At 45.3% G+C, this 12,354-nt stretch overlaps 1 protein-coding gene across 4 annotated transcripts in view; it reads left to right on the plus strand.

The window, feature by feature from the left end:
- The window catches only part of ZDHHC14 (zinc finger DHHC-type palmitoyltransferase 14), a 275,105-nt gene that overhangs the window by 200,497 nt on the left and 62,254 nt on the right, over positions 1–12,354 (plus strand). For all 4 annotated transcript variants that reach the window (XM_061130484.1, XM_061130486.1, XM_061130485.1 and 1 more), the window contains exon 3: positions 554–712. In XM_061130484.1, coding sequence (XP_060986467.1) covers positions 554–712 — 159 coding nt within the window. The remainder of the gene's footprint in view (positions 1–553; positions 713–12,354) is intronic.

Here is a 12,354-nt window from a genome sequence, read left to right on the forward strand (position 1 = left end):
TGGACTGTAGCCCACCAGGCACCTCTGTCTATGGGATCCTCCAGGCAAGAATACGGGAGTGGGTTGCCATTTCCTTCTCCAGGGAAGGGACTGAACACCGTTAATTAGGACAACGCTAACTGGGGAAGGATTTTCGTGCACAAGTAACAGTATGGCTCCGTGAGGCAGTCACAGGGGCGGCCCTCTAGCGCATAGTCATTCTGGGCCCCCCGCCGTTTGTGTCTCCAAGGTGACCTGGGATGGAGCGCGGGAAGAGTGGGTGTGGCTCAGGGGATGCGCCCATTGGCTGGGCAGGGCCACGTGTGTGGCACCCCATTGGCCAGAGCTCAGTCACATGGTCTCTCCCACGTGTCTGGACTCCTAATTGCAGCCCCAAGCGCCGAAGCCGCGGAAAGGCCAGCGCTCTGTGTCCTACCGTATTTGTGTGTCCGGGGTCAGGTGCCTGCGGGCCTTGCACTTGGAAATGCAGACTCCAGGCCGCCTGGGGGCAGGATCCTGCAGAGTTCACGTGTTGTGTTAAGCGCCTGTGCTCTTTTTTTTCTTTTCTCCACAGATATCGCAAACGGCACCAGTTCAGGGGGGTACCGCCCACCTCCCAGAACCAAAGAAGTCATCATCAATGGCCAGACTGTGAAACTTAAATATTGTTTCACCTGCAAGATTTTCCGGCCCCCTCGTGCCTCTCACTGTAGCCTTTGCGATAACTGCGTAGGTGAGTGAAAGCCAAAATTGCCTCTGTTCCACCTTTAAGGCTTGTGCTAAAATGTCTGCAGCTGATGGAGTAGCCTGATTTCCTTTGACCAGGCCTTGTGCTTAAAGAGAGCCAGCATGCGTGTCTCTTTAATCCTTCAAAACTAAGCAACTGGGTAATAGTTATTTCAGTCCTGTTGCCTCTGATCTGATCAACGGTCTGCCGCTGATCCCCTTCACCAAGCCTAGCATTGCTGGATCTCTTTTTTTTTCTTTTTACATCCTGCAGCACATCCCTAGGACAGCAGGTGCCCCAGGTCTTCTCCTCCCAGGAATACTCACCAGAGTGGGGGTTCTTGTTCCTTGGAGGTTCCAGATCAGCAGACACTTGAAATAAAACCATGATACCTGTAGACCCTCCATTGCCGGAGGAGCTGGCCATGTGTGTAGCTGGATTCTCCTAGCTCTTCACAAGGCATTCTGCTTGGGGAGCTGGAGGCCATGGAAGCCTAAGGAGAGGAAAAGGGGCAAAGGCCCAGAGACTGCTGGGCCCACAGTTAGGTTGTTACTCTTCCCAGAGACCACCAAGATCTGCCCTTGCTGTCAGCTTGCTTCCTCCAGGACAGGCTAGGAAACAGGCAGAGGAATCACAGTGGAGCACAGAGGGCCTCAGCTGTAAGGCTTAGCCTTGATGTTCGGTTGCCAGCAGCGCAGCACAGGATTTCTGCTTCTATATGGGTCCCAGCCTCTGGGAATTACTTGGCAAGCTCATCCCATCACACCGAGAGATGTTACCTACACTTGTAGACCGTTACTCTGCCCCAGGATGGAGCGTCTCAGAGATGAAGTTGGCAAGAAGATGGTGGAAGCCCCAAGTGACAGGAAGGGTAATAAGGGACCACAACTTTGCCACATGGGGGAAGACCCACATGTCTTCAGTCCCATAGTCTGCCTCTAACAGAAATAACCAGGGACTTTCCTGGGAAAACAGGCATGGAAATCCTGTTAACCTCACACCTGAAAAGACAGAACATCTCAGAACAAACCTTGTCCCCCTTAGTAACACATAAGCGATTGCTAACATTTTCCAAGCCTATTAGAGTTTGTGGTCTTGATTCTTCTTCAGAAAAAAAAAATTATATAATGTGTTTCCTGCTGTGCAAAGCTGTTTTGTTTATTGGTCTGAAATTTACTTTATCCTAACTTTAATGATAATCTACAATTTGGTAGAAATCTGTGTTTTCCCTCTCAGACCTTTTCTTGGTTTTATTAACTTGGAAAAATTACTGTTAGCCTTTGCCTCCCCAGCAAAACATCATGGAATTTTGTTGTCTTTCTCGTGTGTAAGAACCAGTTAAGAGCCTGAAATCTGGCACCCAATGACCTGGGTACAAATACTAGCTTTGTGATTTAGACGAGCTACCCCAACTCTGTATTCCTTGGTTTTCTTATCTCTGCAATGACGTCAGTAGCAGTGCCTACCTCATGGGACAACTGAGAGAGCAAATGAGTTAAAGTGTACAAAGCACTCAGCCTAGTGCCTGGCCTTTGCCAAATTCTCTGTGGTTGTTAGCTGTTACTCTGTTATTACTGCTGCTCTCTTGACACTTCTGATTGGCTTTCTCTGGCCATTATCTTGGTCTGCTGTAGCCCTCTGCAGGTATGATGACCAAACCTGTCCCTGGTCCTCTACGTGAGGACACATACCAGGGTTTCTACAAGGTCACAAGATGCCTTTGTGTGATTTCTGATACCCTTCCGGGTGACTGCAACCCCTGTGACCATCCCATGCCCATCTTGAGGGCACTGAAGCCAAAGCAACCCGGTAGCTTAAATATCTTCAGGGAAACAATCCATAGGGATTCACGGGATCCTTTCTTGGGTTGTAATTTTGGGATTACATGATGGAATATTATATGATGGGATAATATGTAACTTATACTCTTTCACCTAAAAATCTTCTATTATTTTATGTATCTTCTCCTGGAAGTCTAATGACTTGTTCCCATTGACATTTACAGGGAGGGAGTGGTTACCTACAGGCCTGAGGAGTTTATGGGGCATCTCTCTCTCTCTCTTTTTTTTTTTTATCATTTATAAACGTGTTTACCCATTGCTAGACTGTTTCTATTTGTTTGTTTGTATTCCATCTGTAGGGTAGATTCCTGATCATGATAAAATGTTCCTTTCTGTCTCATAGTGTTTTAAAATTCTCTTCGATTATATCATAAAACACTTTCTGAAAGTTCATCAAATTCTCTTGTTTGTTCCCTCCACCATTGGTTTAAGAACCCTTAAAGAACCCTGATGTATTAGACGTAAAATCCTCTTACCAGAATTATTCATCTAGTTAATGGTATACTTCTGTGGTGGTTTTAATTGCTAAGTCATATCCAACTCTTGCGACCCCAGGGACAGTAGCCTGCTAGGCTCCTCTGTCCATGGGATTTTCCAGGCAAGAATACTGGAGTGGGTTGCCATTTCCTTCTCCCGGGGATCTTCCCAACCCAGGAATCGAGCCCGGGTCTCCTGCATTGCAGGCAGATTCTTTACCAGCTGAGCCAGTAGAAACTCCCAGTGAGACAGTAAGAGCCACCAGTCTGTAGTGTCCAGGAGCCCTTCTGATAGGTTCTGAGCAACCTTTCTGGTAACTCCACGTCACCATGGTAACCCAGAACTCCACAAGCAGGCCTGATGCCGTCCTGGAATGGGAAGATGCAGAGCCACAAGGGGAAAGGAGAGGAAGGGGGAAGGTTTGGGGTGGGCTCAGAGGAGGGAACTAGACAAGGAGCACATTGCCAGTAGCTGCCTCTAAGCTTCACTTGACGGTCCTTGGGATGGAAGTGGGCAAACTGTAATCAGGGCCCCGCTCTGTGGAGGACAGGTGAGAGGAATAGCACACAGCTGATGGAAAGTAAGTGTACTTGCTGCACTCGGGGAACAACCACACAGTGACTCAGACCTACGTCATTTTGGCTTTCGAGTTCATTACACTACATTTGGACCTTTGGTGTGACCCATTAGCTGACCAACAAATTGGACCTCGTCCATTTGGGAAAATAGAGTGGAAAGCAGTTGTCTCCAACGGAGACGTATAATTGCAGAGTTTGCCACCACTTTATTTTTAGATGGCAAGTTTTTAATTGAAAGAATTCAACTTTTTGCAGCCAGGGGAAAAAAAGTACAATGATGTGCTGAAAGCCAGCGTTCGAACATGTGGCTTCCCTTCCATGGTAATACATGGGCTCAGGTAGGTCCTTCCTAGGCATGCAAATCAATGTCACTTTGCACTAGGAGAGGAGAGAAGAAAATGCAGCTTCCCAAAGCGTGTTTTTCTTTGTTAAGTAAGTTTGGGATGAGAGGAAAGTCGTAGGGGCTCTGTAGTTGTAGTCGAGGGCTGAGGGAAAAGCTTTTGGGGGAGCACACTCTGTTGCTAACAGAACAGGTTAGCAGAGCCAGGGGGTTGGGACACGGCTCTAAGGACAGATGCCCAGGACTGGGTCCTGGTCCTGCCCTTGGATAATATTGGAACCTGGGCAGGTTACCCTCAACTGTTTCCACATCTGTAAGATGGGATGATCCCAGTACTGCCTTGTAGGTTTCTTCTACGGATGAAGCGAGACAGTGCCCAGCACGCATGGACCTGGTGCACACCGAGGTCTCACAAAGGGCCTGCCAGCCAAGTGTTGTTACCGTGCGTAGTGGGAGCAGGCTGCTGCAGTGCTCCCAGGTTAACTGTAGAATGAGACTGTCATCATGAGCCATGGGAGCCCCCTTGTTTTCCTGTAATCTGGGAGGCTTTCCATGATCTGCAGCTGCAGAAATGAATACATTCTCTCTCCCTCTCTCTGACTTTGTCTCTTTTCATCTCTGTTTCTCTCCTGTTGTCTCTTTGTGTTGCCATCAAATTGCTTCTGCACATTTGAAACAGAGTGTTTGGGGTTGTTTGTTCATCCAGGCAATTTTTGATGTTATTAAACATTTTTATACAGCTGGGGCTGAGGGGGCATCTCTGTTCGCTCAGACCCCTAGGAGCCCTCAGGTCATTTAAAGGAGAGTAACAGAAGGAGCTGGAAAGCAGAAGCTGCCCTGGGGAGGTCTTCTCAGGCTCACTCTGTACTTACTAGCTGCAAGTAAGCCCCCTCTGCCTCCCCCCACCCTTGAGCAGGGTGGACCCTTTCAGAGAAGTCTGTCCTTTGGTGGACTCTGGGCCAGTGTTGGAATAGCCAGCAGCTTCCCCTGGAATTTAGTATTTTTTTTTTAACACAACCTAAACCTGTAATAAAAAAGGACTTACTTGAAAGTAATTTATTCACACACTGTGAACTAAATTAGGTTTGCCAAATACTGAGAAGGAGCATTGCAAACCTTTGCAAGCCTGATCTACGAGAGCCTGTCTGATTTTGACCATCTCAGTATGAAAGCAGCAGAACCTGGGTCCCCAGCCTTCCGCCTCATCCAGGCAGAGGGGAGCCCGTCTTTCTCTGAGACGCCACATCTGGAGGCGCCGTGAGGCCGGAGGAGGTGATGCGTGAAGCCCTCGCATTGTGTCAGCCCTGCAGGCCTCTTCCCTCGCACAGCAGATGCCCTGGTCCCTTTTTCTCCCATCCCCTTCTGTCCCTTCTGGTGTGGATGGCACAGTGAGCCTCCAGACACCCTGTGCTGGGACTCAGTGCCCAGTAATTTTTGTTTTGGAAGAGTTTAATTGTTCTTTTTTTTTTTTTTTTGAAGGTGTTTTTTTGGTGTGGACCATTTTTTTTAAAGTCTTTATTGAGTTTGTTGACAGTATTTCTTCTGTTTTTTTGTTTTGACCTTTTGACCAAGAGGCAGATGGGATCCCATCTTCCAGACCAGATATGGAACCCACACCCCCCGCATTGGAAGGCAGTCTTAACCAGTGGACCACCAGGGAAGCCCCTTAATGGGCATCTTTAAATGCTCGCTCTTTCTCCCGTGGGCTCTTTACTGTGCTCTCCCTTCCCCACAGTGTCCCCTCCTGTCCGTCCAGATGCTTCCTCTGTGATACGGGTCTCTGAGCCAGAGCTGCAGATGTCTTTTCCGCTGAGCCCAGTCACTGTACTGGGCTGTGCTCACAGCGGTATTCAGTGTTAAGAGGGCTGGTATATTTGAGATCTAGAATCATAGCTACCTCTGGTGTAGGGCAACACTCTGGAATTTCTTTTTAACTATCTGGGTATGCTGAGAGGGTATTCATTTTCCATAGGAAAGTGTATCATTTGAAGAGAATGCAGCAAGCTAGCATTTCTATCTTCCTAGGGACCAAAAGAACCCAGGGATTTATGGTGCCCCTCCTGGCTTCCAGTATCCTCGCTTTTTACTGATGTGTAATGAGCTCCTATGTGTCAGGCACTGTACTAGTAACTAGATGCTTCAAAATAAAATACAGTCCCCAAGAATCACTATTAAGAACAGACCAAAGAGAATTCAACACAGAAGGTATTGTATTTATCATGTTACATGGATCAAAAAGAGTAATTTTACATGCATAAAGAGTTTATTTAAAAATTTAGGCATCAGCATATGTACATCAAATAATATTGCATCAAAATACCTAAAGTAAAAATTGTTAGAAAATGCAAGGAAAGTTTGGTATAAACATCATGCTAGTGAGAAACAATACCTCTGGTTTTGTTGGCTCAGGTAAACAAAATAAAAGTAAGAAAATAAAAGGTATCAATATAGTTGATAAATCCATGTTGAACTGTTTTGACAAAGTATGCTGATGTTTTTTAACTGATTGTGGAACATTAGCAAAATTGATCATAGTAGCTGCACAAAAATTCCTAACCTCCTGCAAGCCATTAGGTACTTCACAGTGTATCATCTAATGACACAACAATAGAACTAGTAATAGAAATCAACCACAAAAAATATAAATACACAAACCTAACCAATTGTAATGGTTTTTTCAGGAGTGATTTTTATTTATTTATCTGACTGCATTGAGTCTTAAGTTGTGACAAGTGGGATCTTTTGTTGTAGCGTGCAGGTTCTGTAGTTTCGGCACACGGGCTCGGTTGCCCCCACGGCATGTGGGATCTTAGTTCCCCAACCAGGAATCGAACCCACATTTCCTGCATTGCAAGGCAGGTTCTGAACCACTGGACCGCCAGGGAAGTCCCAAATTGCAGTGTCTTTTTAAGAACCTTTTCATCAGCTCGTGGGTGACAAAGATTCCAAAATGGCAATGGTGAAATAGCTGGAAAGCAACAATAAGAACAACGCAAAACAGAACTCCATGAGAAGGAATGATTTGGAACGTTATCAGGTAGCTTGTCGAAATGAAGTTGGAGGCTGCAAAACCAGGCTCCCAGGAGGAGCCAGGGGAGGCTGGGTGGCTGAGCGCAGCGAGTCACACCTGCGGTAGAATGTCCCAGGAGGCGCAGGCACAACAAGCAGGATGTCTGCGGAGCCACCACCCAGTTTTGACTCTGCTGCTGCCATCGGCTTTGAGCCGAGACTCTGTCTGCAGGGAGCGTGGGCTCTGGAGGCAGAGGTTGGGGTGGGGAGGGAGCACCTGGACCTGGTTCATTTCCACACTCGGGTGATCACCTGTTTCATTTCCACACTCAGGTGACCAATGAGGGGAGGAGGGAGCTGCTCCACCCCCATGGGGGTGGAGGGTGGGGCCCACCTCCTGTCTATTCTGGGATTCTCTACAAACAGGAAGTTTACTTGGATGCTGGATGGCCAATGAAATGAAAAGTTTAGAAAAGTCTAGAACAAAACAAAACAAAACTGGATTTAGAAGCCAATAAAGGAACATAGCGGCCGTCTCAAGAAGACAGAAGAAAAGAATAGCAAAACAAACTTTAGAAAAACAGGAAGGAAACCATTAATGACCTAGAGAACAGAAAAATAAAAACAGTACCAGATCTAATTCTTTGGCAAATAAACAGCCAAAAGATAGACTTCTGGTATGACTGAAAGAGGGAAAGCAATGAAGTGGAAATAACAGATTGAAATGAGACATTCTCTCCACAAACTTAGGTATACATTAAACACAGTTTGAGGCAGGAGACAAGATAAAACATACCCAGTTTGATTACCAATACCATTTTGGAAAACGTTGTTTAGTCACTCAGTCATGTTTCTTTGCAGTCCCATGGACTGCAGCACACCAGGCTTCCCTGTCCTCCACCATCTCCTGGAGTTTGCTCAGACTCATGTCGGTTGAGTTGATGATACCATTCAACCATCGCATCTTCTCCTCCTGCCTGATTATTGGAAACGGTATAATCTTTACAGTTCATGTGGAGGCTGCCCCTAAGCTTTCTGTAGTGGCACATGGATTCTGTTCTGTTCCTGAGGGTTTCCTTTCCCTTTGTGTTAACCTTTATTTCCGTTTCTTTTTTCCTAGGGTCTGGAGTTTTATCCTTTTTCGTTTAAGCAACAGGTCCTGTAACTAAAAAATATCAAACAACCTCATTAGTGCTTTCTTTAAAAAATTCGGGAATAATTGTTTTACAGTGTTGTGTTGATTTCTGCTGTATAACAGTGCGAATCAGTCATAATTTTGTGTATATATATCCTCTCCTTTGAGCCCCGCTCCCTCCTCCCATCCCATCCCTCTTTATCATTCACAGAGTGTGAGGCTGGGCTCCCTGTGTTACATAGCAGCTTCCCACTAGCTGTCTATTTTACACATGATAGTGTTTATATGTTAATGCTACTTTTTCAATTTGGCCTACCCTCTTCTTCCCCCACTGTGCCCACAAGTCCGTTCTCTACGGCTAGGTCTCTATTCCCGCCCTGAAAATAGGTTCATCAGTACCATTTTTCTAGATTCCATATATATGCATTAATATATGATATTTATTTTTGTCTTTCTGACTTACTTCACTCTGTGTGACAGGCTCTAAGTTCATCCACCTTAATTAGTACTTCTGGATTCAAGTTATTAATCATGTTTTCACCCTCTCCCATCCACTGACCTCTCTGGAGAGCTTCGTTTGCCACTAATTGTGTCTCCAACTCTTAACTTGAAATGAATAAATATAGATGTGAGATCTTTTAGCCGAAAACAAACTAGGAGGTTTTTCTTTTCATGGATAATCTATTGCAGTGCACCAAGGGTTTAATGAAACTTGCAAAATGACAGATAACTTCAAGGCATATTACCGTCATTGTCATGTAACTCACACTGTGCAAGATTGTAGAGAAACCGGAATTCATTTCATGGCCGTGGGGAAGACTGCCGTTTGTTCATAAAAGGTCTTATTCATTGGTAGACGGAAACGCAGAGCCAGATGTAGCCAGCTCTCAAAAATGTAAATGAAACTTTGGGGTGTGTATTTTTGGCACTAACTTATTCCCGGTTCTCTTATGAGCAACTCAAGTCCTTCTCAGAAAGTGAGGAGCCTTAATTAAGTCACTTATTATCAATGATTCATTGTTATTAGCTCAAGTGACAGATGGCAGAATTCCAAGTAACCTTCCTACCTCATTTGACCGTAAGATGACATTCTTTCCTGGAAGACTTTTCATCTCCTCTTATGTCAGATTAAGACTGTTCTTGGTTGTCAGTACATTTCCTGTCTCTTCCTACCAGTTCACATTTCTGTATTTCCCTGTTGGTTCCCGTCTCGTGGGAGCCAGTATCTCTTCTGTTTGCTCCTCCATATCCTCTTCCTGGCCGTCCCCCCACTTCTTCTCTTGGCTCCCCTCATCCTCCATGGAGTCTTCCTACTGTAGCTGGAGACACTCTTTCATTGCATCCAGACAAGCTGGTCCCTTCTCTGGCCATCTCTTTCTCAACATGCCTTTCCCGCAATAGGACCCGCTATATTCTGCCACCAAGAGTTTCTTCCAAAAAAATTAAAATTGAGAAAGCATGGAGGTATGTTTGAGGCAATAACCAAAATAAAATTCTACAAAGTCTCTTAGCTTTCAGAAGTTCCTTCATAACATGTTTGTTAAGGATGTAAGAAAAAAAAAAAAAAAAGGATGTAAGAATATGTAAGTAGATGTAAATTCCTCAAGATGGAGTACCCAGGCCTGGGGAGTAGAAGGAGGTGGGGATCGTACGCATGGTCAAGGTTGAGAGCCATGGGAACAGACTCTCGCTGACTCTCCGTGGGTTCCACCACTGAGGTTAGGCCACCTGGGTGTTCTGGGAATTGCTCATCACTTGCAAGATCAGCAACCAACTTGCAACCTTGAAAAATCAGTAAAATGGTTACCTTCTTTTGAGGCCTGTTGGAAGCCATGCTTTGTAAGTATAATTTTACAGATGAAAATTCATCAGTGTTAGCGTTTCTTCTCTAACTCACCTTAGGGCCATAGTCCTCTTGGTGTCAGGTGGACACTGACATGCTCTGACAACATGGGTAGAAGTCCACCAAGCTCAGTGGCCAGAGCAGGGCCCAGGGGTGGATGTTGAGAGTCAAGTGGCGGAATCAGGCCACATCTGCAGAAGGCTTTGTAAAGCAAGTGTTTGCAACTAACCCAAAAGGATTTCTTCATTGGCTGCTATGTGTAAGTAGAATGCAAAGAAGTATAAGTTGGGCTTCCTGCCCTTGACGCGTTTTCTGCCGACTCACAACAAGTGAACTAACACCATAAAGAAATATTTGAAGGAATTCCCTGGTGGCCTCGTGGTTAGGATTCCAGGCTTTCACTCTCGTGGCCCGGGTTCAATCCCAGCTCAGGAACTGAGATCCCACACAGGGTGGCCAAAAAAACAAAAAGAAAAAATTGACCAGGTTGTAACACTCAGGATGTCTAATCTGACTTTAGGAGGGTGAAATGGGAGGAAAGGCTGGAAGAATTCAGGGACAGCCACCCTGAAGCCTTTTTATACCTGTGGAGCAAGAGGGTCTATACTGAGCTCCTATGTGCCAGGCTTGGGCAGGACCCTGAGACAGTCTGATCTCACACATCAGTGTAAAGCGGATTGTAGAGATGTCTTAGTTGACTCTTGGCTAGTGATGCAGTATTAACAAACACCCTCCAGAATCCCAATGGCTTTGAACCAGCAGCATTTCTTTTCCTCACATGTGTGTAGGTCAGTTCTGGGCTTAGCTCCGCACATCGCTCACGTTCATCGTCTCAGATTTGATTCTGGGACCTTGGCGGAAGGGACTGCAGCAGCCAGGCATGTTCTTCTCATGGGGAATCACTGGACTCCATGATGGGGGAGTAAATAAGTAGTATCTCTTACAGCTTCTGCTTCCAGTACATCTGCCAAGACTCCATTAGCCTAACAAGGCACATGACCATGACCGTGGCCATGACCATGACCAAGACCATCAATGGGACAGAGAAGGATGCCCCCCTCAGGAAAGGGAGCAGTGCATATTTGCTGAAATAACCCAGTCTGTCATGTGCAGGGAGACTTGAAGACCAAAGATCAATTACCTTCTAAGCAACAGTTGTGTGTCTTAATTCATCTCTTTAAAGCAGATGGTGCCTTATAGCAGATGCGCAATAGTCAGTTGTTTACTTGAGTTGCCTAGACTTGAAACTGGCCTCCAGCAATAGATTTGGGAGTTAGGGAGGTTGAGGATGAAGCATACTTTACCAGCCCTGAAGTTTCTTCTTCCAAGATATTTGTGGAAGCAGCTGATCCAGCTGCTCTCTGTTGGGTGTTAAACAATAAATGTTTCACTAAATTCCACCCACTGTTTGTGGGAGTTGGGCAGGACTGAACTGTTAAAGGCTGGAGAATGAACAGTGAAAAATAACCTGTGTGCCTTAGTTTTGAAAGCTTAATACATGTTTGGACATTGTTTTTAAAAAGCAATAAAAATAATTTGGTTTGTTGGAACAGATGAAGTTTTATTTTTTAAAGGTTGAAAATATTTTAAATAAAGGACTAATTGAAATTGGAATAAAGGAAGAAGAATCATTTACTTAAGAACCTAGTACCTTGTTCAGTCGGTAAGTCATGTCCAACTCTTTGCGACCCCATGGACTACAACATGCCAGGCTCCTCTGTCCTCCACTATCTCCCAGAGTTTGCTCAAGTTCATGTCCATTTAGTCGGTGATGCTATCTAACCATCTCATCTTCTGCCCCCACCTTCTCCTTTTGCCTTCAATCTTTCCCAGCACCAGGGTCTTTTCCAATGAGTCGGCTCTTTGCATCAGGTGGCCAAAGTACTGGGGCTTCAGCTTCAGCATCAGTCCTTCCAATGAATATACAGGGTTGGTTTTCTTTAGGATTGACTGGTTGCATCTCCTTGCAGTCCAAGGGACTCTCAAGAGTCTTCTCCAGCACCATAATTCAAAAGCATCATTCTTCAGTTCTTAGCCTTCTTTATGGTCCAACTCTTACATCCATACATGACCACTGGAAAAACCATAGCTTTGACTATATGAACCTTTGTCAGCAAAGTGGTATCTCTGCTTTTTAATACACTGTCTAGATTTGTAATAGCTTTTCTTCCAAGGAGCAAGTGTCTTTTAATTTCATGGCTGCAGTCACCATCTGCAGTGATTTTAGAGCCCAAGAAAATAAAATTTATCACTGCTTCCACTTTTCCCCTTCTATTTGCCATGAAGTGATGGCAAAGTGATGAAACTGGGTGCTCTGATCTTGGTTTTTAAATGTTGAGTTTTAACCTAGCTTTTTTTCACTCTCCTCTTTCACCCTAATCAAGAGGCTGTTTAGTTTCTCTTCACTTTCTGGCATTAGAGTGGT

The sequence above is a fragment of the Dama dama genome, chromosome 26, assembly GCF_033118175.1.
Source record: "Dama dama isolate Ldn47 chromosome 26, ASM3311817v1, whole genome shotgun sequence".
Lineage (NCBI taxonomy): Eukaryota > Metazoa > Chordata > Mammalia > Artiodactyla > Cervidae > Dama > Dama dama.